This window comes from Odontomachus brunneus, unplaced genomic scaffold (assembly GCF_010583005.1).
Source record: "Odontomachus brunneus isolate Ranch 3 - 2012 unplaced genomic scaffold, Obru_v1 Obru_scaffold_098, whole genome shotgun sequence".
NCBI classification, from domain to species: domain Eukaryota; kingdom Metazoa; phylum Arthropoda; class Insecta; order Hymenoptera; family Formicidae; genus Odontomachus; species Odontomachus brunneus.
The window spans coordinates 447,466-465,614 of record NW_022639548.1 but is presented as its reverse complement, the minus strand read 5'-3'; the positions used below and the strand labels follow the sequence as shown (position 1 = coordinate 465,614).

Sequence of the window (18,149 nt, the reverse complement as noted above, 5' to 3'; positions counted from 1 at the left end):
GAGAGAGAGAGAGAGAGAGAGAGAGAGAGAGAGAGAGAGAGAAGGAGAGATGGAGAGAAGTGCCGACGCGAGGGAAGGGCGAGATTAAAATCGCCCGGAGAGCAATGCAAAGTTTTTAATAACCCTTGATGCTTGATTAAGTTACGACTCTCTTCGCCGGCTCGCTGTCTCTCCTTCCTGCTGTTCGTCTTCGGCTGAAATAAATTTCGCGGAGATTTCGCTCAGACCGCGTTCGAGCGCTACGGGGGAAGAAACGAGACTCGTTTGCTCCGTCAGCTAAATTAATGGAAATCTGGGATGGTTTCTTATTCCCACGCGCACGCAAATATGCAGCGAAACCGGGAAACTCGCGTCCTCGTTGTTACTGGCCTCTCCGATTCAAAACCATATGGATTCACTTATTAATGCGGATCGATCCGGTTGAATGTCAAGTGCCGTCACAACTCGTAACACGATAAATAACTTAACCTTTCTACCGTTTATGGTATCGTACACGATACAGTATTATAATTATAAGACCCGAATATACAATCAGGAACCGTTGCGACTCGTTTGTTTAAACATTCAAGAACGTATAAAATTCAAGAACGTATATTCAGGAACATATTATAATCAAATTCTGCGAGAAAATAGTGCCGACTCCGAGACGAAATTATCCGTACAAAATATTCTTTATCCAATATAGACGCCATTAATCACGATCTAACGACAGTCTATCTGTTTCTTTTCTTCCAGGCTTTGGATTTGTCACGTTTCAAAGCGAGGATGTCGTCGACAAGGTCTGCGAGATCCATTTCCACGAAATCAACAACAAAATGGTGAGTCGTCCCGTCACGAAAGTCTAGTCGTAGAGCCAAGAGTGCTTCCCTTTACTTTACCTACGTACCCACAGAGGTTGCATCAAAAGGTATTTGCCTTTCGCTCGCTGTCTGCGGATATGGCGTCGAGCAGAATTAATTTTCTGTATAATCGAGAAGGTCTATCTCTCCGGTTATTTGCATTTGACACGCACGCGGCATATACATGCAGAAGCAGTCATACGCGAGAGAAAGGGAGAGCGAGAGCTCGCCGTGATAGATATCGCTGCCAAAGGACGAGATATTTGCCTTCCACTACGACGGAAAGCTTTTTCGTTCGATGGTCAAGTACTTTTCTTGATGCCACCTCACGCCACTAGCAAATCCCGAGTAAGCTCGCCGCTGTGATCCGGCCTCGATAGTCACCTAAAACTCCATCCTTAATCCCTTCCTTATACACAAAGTGCATTTTCAGCCAAAGCTCAAACGGTCATCCAATGACGCGCAGAAGAAACGAACGACAGGAAGTAATAGCCGACATCGTCAAAATCCCCTCTTTCTCCCCATATCCCCTCTAATCACTTCTTATTGCGCGCAGTATCACACTTGTTGCCGTGACGATTCGCGGCGTTCGCTCGCGCTAACGATCCCAACAGACGGAACACACGAAACCACACCCTCCCTACTCCCCGAAATCTCGCGTATGAGAGCCGGTCGCGACGCGCAGCCGTCTCTGTCTCCTCACCTGCACTGTCTGAAATTTCAAGGTCGAGTGCAAGAAGGCACAGCCGAAGGAAGTGATGCTCCCAGCGAATCTGGCGAAGACGCGAGCGGCCAGCAGAGGCGCATACGGTGAGTTGGTGATGGTCGCGACACCCACCCCCACCACCTATCGTTACGCGCCGTATCCCCTGCCGACGGCCGCCGCCGCGGCTGCACATGCAGCTGCCGCGGCCACCGCCGGTCCTCCTCACCACCACTTGCTGGCTCCGATAGTCGCTACCGCCGCACCGAGCGCGGCCGCTACCTATCAATACGCGGCAGGTGCCGCGACACCCTCGGCCGCCGCGGCCGCCACCACCGCGGCCGCGGTTTACGACGTGAAGCGCGCACTCGCGGCAGCGGCAGCGGCCGCGGCCGCGGCCTCTTATCGCCCGCATCCGGTCGCGGCCGCGTCCCGCGCCGCTGCGCTCACCTACTCGATGAGCGATCTGCTTGGCGTGCAGGGCCTCGACATGGGCGCCGTGTACCACCCGATCCCGACGATCGGCCTATGACCAACGATACTCACACCCCTCTCGCGGCCGCAGTAAACAACGCGCGCGAGTCCCGACGGGGTGTACCCGCGTCTGACCGCTGTTCGTTTCAATCGGTCGGTCAGCATCACATTCTTTTGCGACGTCGCTGATCGCGCAGCGACGGTCTTTACCGGTCTCGTTGTAGTGTGTTGTTACTGTACTCGGAGAAAGGAATTTCGTCGGACTAGCCACATGTCTGGCGAGATGTGGACGAGCCAGCAATCCCGCCCCAAGTTACCAGGATTCTGTCCGTGTTGACGAGATTCCTGGTCAAGCAGAACTTGCAACTGTCCCACTTGGACAGTTGCAAGTTCTGGTTAACCAGAAATCTTGTCAACTCGGACAGAATCCTGCTAATTTCAAGTGAGTTTCTGCTTCGTTCATGTTTCATCAGATATCGGTCAACCCAATCCAATTTTTGCTCCGTGTACGATAATGATGAGTTTACGATTTGCCAAAGGACGACGTAGTAGTTTCGATGAAAAACACGCGAGATTCTTTTTGTTAATTTGGTTCAGGGATATTTCGATAGATGTGCCAAAGATATAGGCTCGAATCAATCGATTTACGTCGTCGCGCGAATTACGAGAATTCATAGCTCAAGTGGTTCGGATACGTTCGTACAAAGAAGATCCGCGTCTTATCGAGTCGAAATGACCAAAGCAGTGAGCTCATTTAAAAAATAATGAGTTTTGCATTGTTACGTCCGTTTCTACCAACGTCAATTAAATCCCAATCCACAACTCTGGTGTAGTAAACTTTCTCTTTTAGTCTCTTACTCTAAGGCCTAAATAGTAACATAATTTCTGACGTCTCTCCCGCAGTACCAATCAGAATCGCAATCCCTAACTTCAAACATTATTGCGACTTTCGGCAACAAAAAAAAATATCCTTTGCTAGAAATTACGTTATAGTTTTGGCATCAGAGCAGAAGGATAAAAGCTCACTACACTTATCGCAAACCGAACCTTGATTTGAACGTAAACCTTCATTTGAAGAAAGAGTTTAAAGTCAGGTTAAGGTTGAATCGACATTGGTAGGAACGGACACCAACTGCAAAGATCCTAATAAAAAACTAGTCTCTCTTTCATGACATACGATTTATTTTCTATTAGTCACTAAAAACATCGCGTTAGGTTGATTTTCGCACATTCCTCGATCGAGACTTTTCTAGTCTTCGTTTCGGCGTAAGTAGTTAACGAAAGAAATCGAAAGTATTAATTAATATGCGTCGATTAGTGATCAAACGACCGGGCGTGATAGATATATCGGCGACGCATCTCGCAAAGTGCAATATCGTAGATTAGAGGAAAAACCGTTCGTTTTTAATCGCCGGTTCGAAATACATATCGGGAGCGCGATGTTTCCGCGGAGCTGTTCGCGGTCGGCAATGTTCGGCAAAACTGTGATCGTAGTTGCAGAATAAGGATAAACGGGCGTAGCGAATTGCAGATTCACTCGACGGTAGTAGTTTACCGGTGGGGCCTCATTTTCACGTAGCGACGAGAAATTAGACGTGTAGCAACGAGACAAACGTATCACAAAAAGACTGGTAGTTATGTCGTAGCTAATTAGTGATGCAGTGTCAGTAGGACAATAAAACAAAGTGTTCAAACGTAGTGGGAAAACGGGCCGAAACGTTCCAATGTTGCTCAATAGGTAAGCCGCCGTCGCGTCGTGCGTATCTCCTGCGGGGCGATTTTGTCTTCCGAAGTGCGCAAATTGTCCATTTTCACCAAAACACTCAGATGTGCAAACTCGGAATCGCCCGTAACAAACATTTGAATATTTTTACCGCGCTCGTCTCCTCATAAAGCGTCGCCAAAGAGAGCGGCCGAGGTCTCATAAGTTTTTAGCCCGCCTTTGTGACATTCAAAATCTTAAGTTATTTCTTGATAAAACCTGTAGCTGTACTGATGGATAGATTAAAAATATATAAGTATCAAAGTGATGCGTCTCGCTATTTGGGAGAAAATGCCCCAGAAAGACGCGTATTCTATCAGAATAAATGATTTTATTAGGATCCTTGCAGGAAACGTAGGAAATGTTGCAAGAAACAATCAATTAATTCCGTTGTGACCAGCAAATAGTTATTAGCCAATTCTACTAGTTATAAAGAAATTAATCGACGTTTAAGTTAATCGAAATTTGGTGAAAAATTAATAAATATTATTAGTATTTATAACCTGTATTATATTTTATCGATAAAGACACATCTCTTCTATTTCTTGCAATATTTTCTACAGATTTCCGGCAAAGGTCCTAACGATACTATTTATTTTGACAGAATATATATCTTTTTGGGCCATTTTCTTCCAAGTGATGAAACGCATTGATATGATATTTAAATATTTTTAATCTACTCATGAATATATATAACTACAGTTTTATTAAAAATAGTTTAAGAAAATTTTAAATACCGCAAAATGGTGTTAACTCTTTAAATTATTTGTTACGTTGTTTCAAAATTAAAAATATCGAGTACTGTTTGATGTTTGAAAACTTTCATGCAGACTGTGTGAAGTTTCAGTGGCAGCAGCTTATTTTGCAATTCCCAGTCAAAAATTACGGGCTCATGCGATGGCTTGTAAGCGCGATATTTTGGAGTCAAAGCAGCTGAAAAAATACGGCACGAATTTATGGAAAATCGACAAGAACGAGCCAGAACTGTCGCGTTTGCGCTGTTAGTTCAGTTGAGTTAACCATTAAAGCATACCGTCGAAGTAAATACAATTATAGAAACATATTTATTCATGAAGGCAGAACCTGTGGAATGGACGCGACGCGGCAAGTCGCGCCTAATGAAATTTCGATCATCTACCGACGTCGAATAATTAAGTTCTCGGCGTCCGTCACACTTGCCGTTAAAAGCATTTCGATTAAAACGCCGTGGAGCTTAACGCCAACATCGAGCCTTTAACGTGGCGGTAATGAGAGAACGGGAAATCGGAGGATAGGTGAGGCTGCCGTCGCGACGGCGATTTTCAGGTCACCCCTGTCGACGCGCAGGGGAATGAGAAACGAAACGACGAGTCTCCCCGATGGTGATCGTACGTTCGCTCGGCGGCTGTCAATTCGCGGTAGAACCTAGTTGAAATTTTAGCGACGCGAGAACGAAGCTCTAACGTAGAAATAGCTATCTGCGGAGTTACGCGACGAGAGCGGTATGATAATTAGGAACCGCGACACGACAGGCACGAAAAAGAGAGAGAAGTCGCGTATTTCGTGGCGTATTTTCGGACGTCGCCGAAACGGCGGGGTGTTTTTTCGGGAGGAGGAGAGGGGGGAGGGGCGAAACGATCGCTCGCTCGCCAGGCAGCGGGCGCGCGCTCTTCGTCGAGGCCGTTGATTACGAATATTTTATCAGAAAACAGAAACAAAATGAAAGGGAAAACATTCCCAGGTAGCGGCGCGCCACGTGTGCCGCTCGCGATGCGAACGCGCGATAATTGAAGGAAATCAATTAGCGGCGACGCGGACAAATTGTCGCCGCGAACGCTGCGAGAGGGCGGTTAGCGCGACGAGAGCTCGCAGCAAATGGTCGGCGACATGTGCACTTCTCATTTGTCGCGCGCCTTCTGGAATATTTTTCGCAAGTGACTTCATGAAATTTCATAATGTCGAAGCAAACAGAAAAAAAAGGAAAAAATGAAAGAACTCAAGGTTCTAAACGATGTTTAAGACACTCTGAAGGGAAGACACGAGAGTTCGGCACTATATATCTATATGTATATACGTACATGCATACGCGAATCTATATACATATATACGTGTATACGTATAATATATTTATACTCTATATTTATATACGGGGTGTCCCGAAATCATCGGCGTATGCGTGACTGGCAGTCGTTAAGCCGACGGGGATAGGCGACGGAGGATTTAAGCGGCTTAACGATAATAAACGAGACTCGAGTCCCGAGAGGACGTTGACGAGTGAATTTCTCATTCGCGCGGCTCAATTGTGCCGATATTAAATGTAGTCGTTGAAAATATTACGATAGACGAAGCTCAAGAGAAAGAAGAGGAAAGGAAGAAGAAAAAGCGATTCCGAACGATACGTGCCAGTGGTTTCCGGACACTCTGTATAGATATGTACCTAACGACCCATTATAGATTACGCCAGACGATACATACGTTATATTGTTTTGTATCTTACCTATTTGGTAACGCCATAGCATTTGATATTGATATCAATATATTTTGTGAGAGCCGCATTATACCTTATAGTTTTTGTAATAGACCAAACAGATATACATATCGGAGCCTATATATATATACATATATCTATCTATTCTATATATATATCCTAGGTAATTAGGTAAATTTGTGTTGTTACCAGACCTTAGATATTATTGAGATTCTAGGCGTTCTAGGTTCGATTAGTTAGAGAGAATCTCTCAGTCTTGGGCGAATTAATATTACTATGTACACGTTCCTACCGTTGAGATTACTAGTGAACTATAGCTTTTGGGAAGTCACACTATGATATCGTTAGCTTAGACTGTACTTTAGGCACTTCTTCGCGGAGGATCGCGCGCTCGCTCTCGATCGTCGCGCAATCTGAGCAAGATCGTTCTTCACGTTCACGAAAAAGTACGCTCTGCCGGCCCCGTCGTAACATTCCCGTGCAACAACTCACTCGCGAATCTCTTCTGCGTGCGGGTTATTCGCACGAACGGTTATCTCGCTGACGACGGCAGGCCGGAAAGAAGAGCGAAACGAGGCGAGACGAGAATCAGAGTCGTCCGCGAAGAATACGCATTATCAGCGGCTTCAAAGAGAGACCTATTACATTGTACCTATTACTTAAACGAGCTACGTTACATAGTACGTTTATTATTACGTTACACGTAATATTATACCTCTCTATAGGATACATAACTAAATATATATCGTGCGTATACCTGTCTATACCTAATGCCCCCCTCACAGACCCCCGTATATATCCTATTCATATACTACTCGTTACATAGTAACTTAACTCTTCTCTTAAGCTACCTAGCCACCGTTTACCTTGAATAATAATGCGTGAGACGTGTGCCCTAGAGAGAGTACGTACTTAGCTGCGCGAGAGAGAGAGAGAGAGAGAGAAGCGCAACACTGTCAGTTTCGTAAGTAGACCAGACCTTGAAGGTGCGGTTTCGTTCGGTTTGGCCTTTGTGACGCTTGGCTGCGGGACAACCCGGATTTTGCTTCCACCCGGGAAATGTAGAGTATCCGACGAGAGAGAGAGAGAGAGGGGGAGAGAGATATCACACTACGATCTGTAACGGGGGCGCAGGACGACACGACCGAATGCACCCCCGATACAACTCCCCGCGAATGTTGCCCCCTCCCCCTCGGGACGGGACATGCATCGAAGAAGGGGGACGTAAAATTTTAGCGCGAGTGTCCGATATATGAATTCAGCACGACTGCCGTCGATGCGACGTAAAGCATTAATCGACCGGCAACTCGATCGTAAACTCTCGAGAGCCGAGACAGACTTTATGCGCCTCGCGCGCGCGAAGAACTGCGAGAGGCTGTTGATGTTAATGTCATACGTAAACATCTGCTCTACGTGAGATCGATATGTTGCACATCCGAGAGAGGTACAGGGTGTATTACCGTGTTAGAGACGTCACGTAGAAACCACGCACGCGCGCGCGCACGAGAGAAAGTATTTATCGTCGAGATCTATTCACGTGTTTCGATGAAAAGCGACAAAGTTGTACTCTATATGTGCACAAGTTTTATATATATATATATATATATATATATATATATATATATATATATATATCTACGACGCTGCAAAACGATTTTATTGAAATAAATGCGAGATAGTCTTCGACGCATATGCAAATCTCATTGTAGCTCGCAAGAGTTTAGTGAAAGCCATTAAGACTGAGCAAAAGCAAACGAAAACTGATAGTAAAGTACGGTTGAGCGCTTGACGTAATCAAAAGCAGCCCGGTAGAGAGAACTTTAGGTACGGAATTATTAATACTATTAATATGTATCAGTGTATTTTAATGGCTAGAATAAACGCTCTTATATACTTTTTCCATCTGCGTATATTGTGAGAGCAACGTCGATATGGACACTAGCATAGTCAGTCAGTAGTGTAGTATTGTGGTCGGTGTTTTTTTTCAATATTGTATCGTCAATATAAGTGTCGTAGTGGCGTCGATAGTATGCCACCCGTGCGAACACACGAATGAACACACATGAAGGGTCACGTCACGTTGTCCGTTTACGCGCGCGTTGTCGCGCGATAATTTTGCAAATCAGCTTCACTTTGCCGCGAAAATATGATTTCGCGCGCGCTCGGTGTGGCATACTACCGATCCTTAGTCGATATCTAATAAGCTATATAGAGAGCCTAGATATTACTTAACGGTAAATAATTAACCAATACCTTTGGAGGCTACAATAACCATAGTTCATAGGAGGGTTTATTTTGTCGTAGATTGGAAACACCTCGGCCGCGCGTAGTTATTAGTACCTTGTCACACAGTTTAGTCGATGCGCTATATAGTCGATGCGATATACATATATATACATATATATATACATAGATGAGAATCTTAGTTGTGTGGTCTTTTGGATTAGTATCGAATTATGAAATTTCATGGATGCCTTGATCTCTCTATCATTCTCACTTTCTTTTTTCCTCTGTATCTATATTTTTCTCTTTCTCTCTGACTACATTCTGACTCTTTTTTCTTTTTTCTTTTTTCTTTGTTTCTTTATCTCTTTCTCTCTCTCTCATACACACACACACATTCTCTCTGACTCTCTGATTAACCTAGAAGGCTTCTAATCCAGTTTTCTTATCTTCTTTTCTCTTTACGTTCTCTTTATCGTTTGGACCTAGTCATCCGTTACACTTAAGCCGTTGAATCCCGACGAATTTCTGCAACGCTTCGCTTCATATATACTTAACTTATCTCCATGTACATATTCTTAAATGTCTATGCCTACCTTCGCCTGCTCGAGGAAAAATATTGGTCCCGCGTGTACGCAACTCCGCGGAAATAATGGGCGCGCGGAAACTTCATTTCCGACACGAAGTTCATTCTCTCTGGAGTTCGCGAGCGATCAATATCTTTCTTCGTATGTAGTTGCAGAAATTTTGATGGAGACTTGAAACCGTCGCAGTAACGAATATATGCAAATACCGTGCGAATGAGGGGGATAAGAATTTAAGAAAAGAAAGGAAAGAAACGAAAATAATACAAAAAAAGAAATAAGGAAAAAGGAGAGAAACGTACTCACACGACACACGCGTCGAACTGTGTGTGTGTGTGTGTGTGTGTGTGTGCCGATCTTACATTAATCAAATTTATTTTTCCTTATAGATTTTATGTGGTCCCTGGGAGCATTACCTGATGGTGAGTATGAAATATGTACGGACTTATATCTGGTAGAGAAGGACTCGATATCCTACTGAAAATCACGTCAGTAGACGGCTGCTATTATGGCCGACAGACATAGCTAAAGTAATAATGATACCATATGACTCGATAGCCTTGATATATAATCATCTGTTTCATTGCTTTATCTATGACATATGTCTCGATTAGCCGGATATGAAGCGCATATAAATATTTGTGGTTAACCTCATTAGTTTTCCCGTTAATGGATATTTAATCCAATCAGTGGAATAGAGTCACACGTGGACGGATATGAATCGACAGATTCAGCCTAGCAATCAGCGCGGACGGATTGCTTTCACTGTCTCTTGTAATCCCAATGAAAGGCTGTCGTAGTTTTAAACTGCGTTTCAAGTCACTTTGTATTATCTCTGTCGAATAAGTTTGTTCCAATCGAGTTATTTTTATCATAGCTTTCTAGAACCATAGATACAAAAAGGGATGTTCTCGAGTATCGCATATTCATAAAGCGCAGAAGCGAGATGAAATCAGGGAATCCCTCGTGTCTAACAGCTTTTCGCGAAACAGCTTTCACGACTAAACCGCGAACGATCGCGCGGTTTCGAGCGTCATAGGGGCCAGAAACAAGCGAGTTGCGCAGCAAGTAATGAAGAGTGTAACGAGGATCTTCGTTGTGTTCGCAGGTTTCCCAGCGGCGGCGTACGCGGCATACGCGGCGGGCCGCGGCTATTCTGGGTACCCTAGTTTCGGATTACCCTACCCGACAGGTAACCACCTTAGCCTTAACCACCTTAACCACCACAATGCGGCCCACATCGCGCCCCTGAACCTGAACTTGAACCTCATACAGGCGCAGCCCGCGCCCCACCATAATCCACCCACCCCGACACCGCTCTTTTACCATCCCAATCTGGACCTCTACAACGCCATGCCTCTGTGAACTAACTCGCCGACTAACGGTACCGATCCAAGCTGTGCGCGCACTCTAACCCATCGCTACACGCTAACTGATTGTGCTGTCGCTTCGTCCATCCGATCCCAATGCGACGGGAGAGCGTGTCGCGACGCGATCGCTACGCCGGGCGAAAGGTAGCCCCGCGACCTCGAGAAGGACGATGAAGAGGTGTGTAGGAAAAGGAGAAGGAGGAGGTCCGGGCGGTTCGGAAGCGTGGCAGGACCACGCGATGGTGATCCTCGAGGATCGCGCGGACCTCGTCGCGCAAAGTGCAAAGTCACAGTTCGACGGGATACGAGCGGCTTCGCCGAAGCTTTTCGTGCGAAGCCGCGAGAGCTCTCGAACGAATGAACAGGACGACGCGGAACGGTCGGAACGTCGCAGCCGGTTCCGATGGAGCACCCGTGTGCGTACGTGTGCGAGCGCGCGCATGTTGCTGTTACCCTCTCGTTGCGCGAGGAACGAGAAAAAGGACGATGAGATCCCTGCTTAAAGCGCGGAAGATCCCTCTTTAAAGCACAGCGAGTCCCGATTTCGCAAAGTTTCGCGTCTCTCTCACGACGACGCGCCGGCGGCGACCGTAAGAATAGACGAAGGAGGAGGAGAGGATTGGGCGTGGAGGGAGGGTCGGGTGGAAACGGGAACGGGGCGAAAAATGCCGCTCCGTGAGAAACTTCGTCTGGTTACAAGATATTCGGGGATAAATTATTAATGTCGAGCGCGGTGTCACAGCTCGCCGACGCGATGGCTCGCACTCGGCTGCAATATCGACTCCGCTTCACTATGAGAAAGTTTGTACATTATTGGAGTGCTTATTCGATACTTGTCGCGGTGTTGGTTTCGCGTATTTTCTTACAACGAGAACACACACCATCGGCCAGCAGCAGCCGGCGACGGCGATAAGAATCGTACAAATCGATATAAGTGACTATATATATTGAAGCATTCCTGTCATTTAGGACTTAAGAACACTGAGAAGAAATTTGTTACCTTCGTACACGAGAGATACGAGAGATACGTACAGAGAGCTTGAGGGAGAAACAGAAAAAGAAAGAGAGAAGGGGGAAGGGAGAAGGAGAACGAGAGTGTTTCATCGCTGGTCCTTGCGTACATTTGTATATTAATTAGCGAGACGTTCGATGAATTTCACGACGGCACAACCACTATACCGCATTATTTTTCTACTGTATTTTTAGGTGAAATATTTTTAAGGAACAATGGGTTACGTGGAGTATAAATAATCTATCCTCTTTTATTCCGCGGTAGAGACGATAAATCACCGGGTGTTTGCGAAAAAGTGGCCGCTATCCGTGTATTCGGAATTTATTGAGCTATTGTAGCTGCAGTGTACTATTGACTCTTCCTCTCCTCTTCTCTCTCTCTCCCCTTCTCTCTCTCTCTTTCTCTCTCTCTCTCTCTTTCTCTCTCTCTCTCTCTTTCTCTCTCTCTCTCTCTCTCTCTCGCTCGCTCTCGTTTTCTCACTCCCTCTTTCTCTCGAGCTATAATTTTCAGGGAATTTAAAATTCCGAAATCATTTTATGATTCAGGAAGCCCAAACGATGTGAATGGGAGCAAAAAAAAGATAGGAAAACGCATGTATTATATATTATACCAATTATACAGGAGGGGACTCGCAAAACTATTCGAACGATTTCACTCAATTTATAGTGCGTTACCCGTTCGAATATTTTGGTGAGCCACTGTATATAAAACCAATCATTCCTTTCAATAACGAATGCGTCCCAATAACAATCTCAATAAAAGCAAATATCCAATCAATGTCCGAATTCATTGGGGTAAATGCCACTAAATACTGAAATGGCCGCTGAAAGTTATTAGAAAATACTTTTGCTGCATAGCGGATTGTAAAACCGACGTTCTGTATTTCGCGCGTATACGCGCGCGCGCGGGACGATATTTTCGAAATACGATGTCACCAAAATTGAGTCCGACAAAGCTGTTTGGCTCGACCAACGGGTTGTGAAATCGATCGCAATATAAAATGCGCAGAGAGAGCTCTGGGTAAAATGTCATTGTTGATATCTGGCAAGGGTAACGAGTACGTATCGATTGACAATGATACGCGAGAGAACCGCATCGCGGTCCACTCAGACACACACACGCACACGTATACACACATACACACTACACACATGGACACGCACAGCGCACCTATCGTTATTGGCGCATACATATGGCCGGAACGATTAATAGGATAGCCGCGGAAAATAAGCACGTCCATCTTTCGATATCGATTGATTGAAACCGGGGCGGATGATAGTTACCGGGCATACCTCTCGAAGTCAAGCCTTCTACTTCACGTAACATTCGCAAAATGAAAATCGCGGATGCGTGCTGTACTTGGATTAAGTTCGAGGAGACGCAGTCTTTATGCTGTGCTCCGCTCCAATGCATTATTGCGATCGCCTGAAACGCTCAAGAGAGACCGACGTAAATAATCGATCATTAACCCACCTCTTCTCGCGAATCATCGGATCATTCAGCTATCCGCATCCGCGACGACTGTTTCTGTGAGTTTCAGAGTGCCCTCGCACGATATTGTTAGGAAGCGCGATCTATTCTCATCGATTTTTCATTATTACGCGAACCGTCGTTTTCTGATTTCGTCGCGTGAATGATCGTTTGACTTTGTTACGTGGCATTTTTCAACAAAAAATCCCCTACCCGATATAACGAACACGCACTCAATAATATCCAGCTCCGGGGGCGCAACAAAACCGAAAAATCGAAGAGTTTAAAAGCCATTATACAAATAGAGGAAGAGCGGCGCTTTGATCGTTAGCGTCAAACAAAATGTTCTATCATTTGATTTTTGGTCATTTTTCCGCGGCTCCGCGACGGATCGCTCGGCACGACTATTCTCTCAGAGACTGCGATCCTACCTGTGCAATCACGCTTGTAGCTGATTTGCAAGTCGACCGGTGAGATAATCATGATTGCCTCCGCCCTGAAGCACCCCTGGGACGGATAATTTCCTTGCCGCGATGGCCGACCGCGCAAAGCGATACGTTTCAGCTCTTTAACCGCGAATGGACGCGCGAGCCTCGCCTAACCCCCGCAATTTTTGCAGACATCCCCCTTCACCCTACTCGGCCGAGACACGTCGCGCACGTGATCGCTCGTGTGTGTTAACGCTCGCTTGTCTCCACCGCTTACCCGCCTGGTAAATGTACGCACGTTTTGTTCCGCGTGTTCCACGAAAGGCGATTGCGATCGAAACCGCCGCCCTCTGCCACCCCCTCGTCCCCATAATTCTAACCCTTGCACGCGGTCCGCCGTTCCTCCTGTGTCAAGCATGTAAAGCGGTAATAACGCGTCACGTCGTTAGCGCCGGACAAACTGCGACCGTTGCCCCGTCACGATCGAGATTAATTAGCGCGGCAGATAGTATCGTTCTCGCTGATACCGCGTCAGATTCGCCGAGGATGCGTCGGGAAAGTGTCGAGACGCACGGCGATGACCCGTCCCGCTGCGTCGAGGAAGCAGTCCACGTGTCCAAGTACATCGATTCTCGAAACAATACGCGCGCACGGGTGGGAAGAGGAAACTCATAAATAATGTATAATGTTTTTCGGACGTTGGCCCATTCCCCTCGAAAAACCTTTCCCCAGTCCTTTGCCCATCCCTCTCTTCCTTTCTTTCTCTCTCTTTCTCTCTTTCTCTCTCTCTCTCTCTCTCTCTCTCTCTCTCTTTCTTCTTCCTTCCCTCCTCGTTCAAACACGATTCTTTCTCCAGGGACGTGCCCGACGTTCCCAGCATCGTTTCCAATTTCCCTCGGTGCCCGCTACTTAACGCATTTGAATAACTTTTCGAGAACACTTTTCCCGTGCTCACACCTCCTCAGCCTCTTCCTCCCTCCCTCCCTCCTTCCCTCCCGTGTTCCCTCGCCGTCCCTCGCTTGTGTGTCTTATTGCGTACAGTTCACGAGGCATGGTGGTAGAAGGAAAAGTGGATATCATCCGCGATGATTGATCGCCGTAGAGGAGAACTCCTCGCCATTCTCCCCCTCCTCCCCCCGCCCCTACACACCCAATCCGACCCGTAAATGTATTCCCAATGTCCGAAAAACATTCGTCGGTTAAGCCACCCTCTCCGCAAACACGGGAGCGGGAGCGGAGCGATTTTCCACACGGATCCGAGACACACAGGGTTGCGCAGAGATATCTCTGCGGGCAGAGGGAGATGGCAGAGCGCGGCGACGTGTACTCGTCGGAGAAATATTCGCTTCGCGGGTAACTTCGTCGGGGCGAGTTCTCTGTGCCCGAATGTTTCCGAGCTGCAAATATTCCGCCGCCTCCGAGAGGAGGCGCCGCGATTTAACGATCGTCGCCAGGCATTCGCCTTCGCGTCACGAAGCGCGAGAGAGCACGGAACAAGAGAGCGCGCGTCACGACATGAATTGAATTCACGCCGACTCTCGCGTACCGCGCCGGTAAATACCGGGACAATCTCCTGAAGAACTTGCGAACGAAGGGCCGGACGCGCCGGGGTTCCCGCGAAAGTCGAGTCTCTCCCCCGCAGATAAGTAATTATTTTTCCCATTGAGTTGCGCGGCTCACTTTAAAGTTGGCGCGTTCTGTGCGAAAGTTTCACGCGAAGGACCGTTCCTTCGCTTGGCTCGCGAGATTGGAAATTGCGGCTCATTGTTTATGCCAACGCCTCGGTATCGACGCGGTCGGTATCGCGAAATCGGTATCGCCTGCATTTCAGGGAATGTCTATTTTCTCAGGTGCGAATACACACTGCAATAGCGTTCGAATGGAATCCTTACGGCCGCGCGATGCAAAGTCACACTACGGTTCGAACTTTGAATTCCAAACAATGCCAAAAATACAGCAAATGTGACGAAATTGTTTCTCATGCTTGCTTCTGCGAACAATTCAATATGTATGAGATGTTAAATGCGCCAGCGCAACATTATGCAGCAAATTTGCTCTAGTTACGCTGCAAGTTTCCGAAAAGCGCGACGTAGTTTCCACCGATTTATTTGCTAAATATTGACGCGGTGGGGCGACGTGTCTCACGGCGACGTTATTGTCGTCACACAGTCAATGATTTAGAATAATCTATGCAAAAGATTATCAAAAGGCCCGAATTACTCTCTAAAGTACAATCAGCGTATCTTTCGCTGAAATGCCATACTTATAACTGATGCTTCAGTTGTGAGTATAGCACTGCAAGCGATAAAGTCTCGCTGAACGAATCGATTAATAGCGACTGTTCCGATTGTTGGTGCAGTTTGCAAACGCAGGCAGTGTCATTGCATGCAAATTGCACGGGAGCCGTTTATTCCATCGCCACAAACGCGGAAAATTGGATTTGCGTACGATGAATTTGTACACTACAGATTTTGCAGCGAAATCTTACTTTCAGTGCACTTAGAAAAAAAGACGTGGCGATGGCAACTGTACAGACGACAACTATACGAGTTTTGTAGTCTGAGTTATGTAGTGTATACAGTTGAATAAAGTATTTTATAGTCATTGCAATGAAAGCTTTAGTTGCAGTAACTACAAAATAGCCTATAAAACTACACACATTACACTGAGAAAAAAATCCTTGAAAATTTATTTATGAAATACAAAGTTTATTCACAGAAAGGAATTTTATTTTACAGAAATAAATTATATTCTACATATAAATTTTCAAGTATTTTTTTCTTAATGTACAATTTTTCATACAAAACTCATAATTATCACTCATGTAATTGCCATTATACTATGTTCTTTTTCAAATGACATCAAATGAGGTATAAAATAGAGCAGTAAAGTGGAAATGTTTACACCGTAAATTAGGGAATATTTGCAAATTACCTATGAATTTGACTTCTTTCATTGATTCAATCGGAAGCATTTTTATTGATTCACTTTAAGAGAGTATTCGATATCTACTCGCACGTAACCGACGAAGCACGCGCATCGTGCCAAACACGATTACAAATCCCTCCAGGACGAGGAATTCTTTCTTGTTCATTAATTACGTGTACATGATCATGGGGAGTGCTGCGACTTTCTCGACGCAACGCGCGTAACTTTGTCGAATCCCGTAGGATACCTCTCTTTCTCTCTCTTTCGCTACAGCGAAGAGTCCGGAAGAACGCGACGAACGAAGGGGCATCGGTCTCGCAGTTTGTTCCACGACGGCTTTGATTAACTAGATGATACGTCTGGCATATAACTCGATCCAGTTTGCCGTACTGACGCGGCTTTCCAATGCCCGGCGATTTCGGCGATATCACACCCGATCGCCGAGTCGACATGAACGGACGGACCGAGGGGGTGACGTCGTCGTGACGACGGCGCGTCACACGAAACAGTAATTTAAAGAAGACCAGTAAACGAAGTGTGACTGTAGGGACTCAGGGGCCTGATGGTAGTTTCAGGTGCCTTGGGACTACCACCCCTATCGGCAGAAGAGACGTCGCTGCACGGCTACCCCGCGGAGTACAGAATCATTCCCGAGCAATGAAAGGCCGGAAACGCCGGGAGACCCCGCAGGGAAGTCGAACGGCGATGTTAGGAGGGAGAAAGACGCTTAAAATTTTCGCGAACGATGACGTGGGACCGATCGCAATAGAGGGAAAGGAAGGAAAAGCAGGAATAAAAGAAAAGAAAGAGAAACATCGCGAAGGGGCCGAGCTCTTGGGAAACGTATCGACCCGCTCGTTCTCGCGCTAATAACTCCTCGGTCGGGTAGATTTCGCCGGTCCGGTCGCGAAGCGGGAAATAAAAGGCCGAATCTTTTTAGTCCGCGTGACCCCTTTCTTACGAGGGAATAACGAGCTGCCGCGCGTCTCCATATTTTTCCCGGGATAACGCCGCTTGAGTAGACAGCGTAACGATGACAACGACGACGACGACGCCTACTACTACCACTACTACTATGATGTCGACGACGACGACGACGAGAACGACGAGGACGATTTCCTCTTAGAATGCAAACGCGATAACGAGCTCCTTCTCTTCCTCGAAGAGGAGGTAGTCCCTGACGCCTCATTGGACATCAGTCGGTTTTTCAGAGGAGCTCCGAGAGAGGACACCTCTCCTTTTCTTCTCGTTGGATTACTGCTCGTCCTCATACATGAACTTGGCGTGTACGTCGAGCGCTCTTCCTCCTCGTCGCTTTACCTCGACTCGGACGTGCGAGAATCGATTCCGTTGTGCGTGCACACGAAAGCCGCGACTCGATCGTACGAATGCGGCTGGGAAATCGCGCGGATTATTTCGACGGCAGGGCAGATCGGCTGGACGGGGGTTGGGTGGGACGGGGGAAGGGCAATCACGTGAAACTGGCGCGTACATTGTGAACGGGGAATGATTTGTTATCCGCTTATTGTCCGATTAATGTCCGTCGATATGTTATCAATACAATTGTTCTTTCGGATTTTCATTTGTTTTCTTCTTCCACTCTTTCTTCCACCCTCCCCGTAGCCTTCGACAATTGCACAGCGCGAAGCGCTCCGTTCAATGGACCACCAGCGGCGAATGGCGGGAAACAGGCACATCAATAATTACCGCTGTCAATGAAAATAGTTCCGTGACTGGACTCGATATGCACAGTATGCAGAATAATTCACGACGTATCTTTGATACCCTTCAATTGACAAACGTTTGCGCAAGGTTGACTCGGGTCTGTCTCTGTCCTCTCTCTCTCTCTCTCTCTCTCTCTCTCTCTCTCTCTCTCTCTCTCTCTCTCT

The 18,149-nt window shown here is 46.6% G+C and overlaps 1 protein-coding gene across 10 annotated transcripts in view; it reads left to right on the top strand.

Moving 5' to 3' along the window:
* Positions 1 to 18,149, top strand: part of LOC116848714 (RNA-binding protein Musashi homolog Rbp6) — a 926,784-nt gene that overhangs the window by 854,050 nt on the left and 54,585 nt on the right. For all 10 annotated transcript variants that reach the window (XM_032825098.1, XM_032825097.1, XM_032825095.1 and 7 more), the window contains 4 exons: positions 736 to 818; positions 1,565 to 1,649; positions 9,442 to 9,474; positions 10,161 to 10,244. In XM_032825098.1, coding sequence (XP_032680989.1) covers positions 736 to 818; positions 1,565 to 1,649; positions 9,442 to 9,474; positions 10,161 to 10,244 — 285 coding nt within the window. The remainder of the gene's footprint in view (positions 1 to 735; positions 819 to 1,564; positions 1,650 to 9,441; positions 9,475 to 10,160; positions 10,245 to 18,149) is intronic.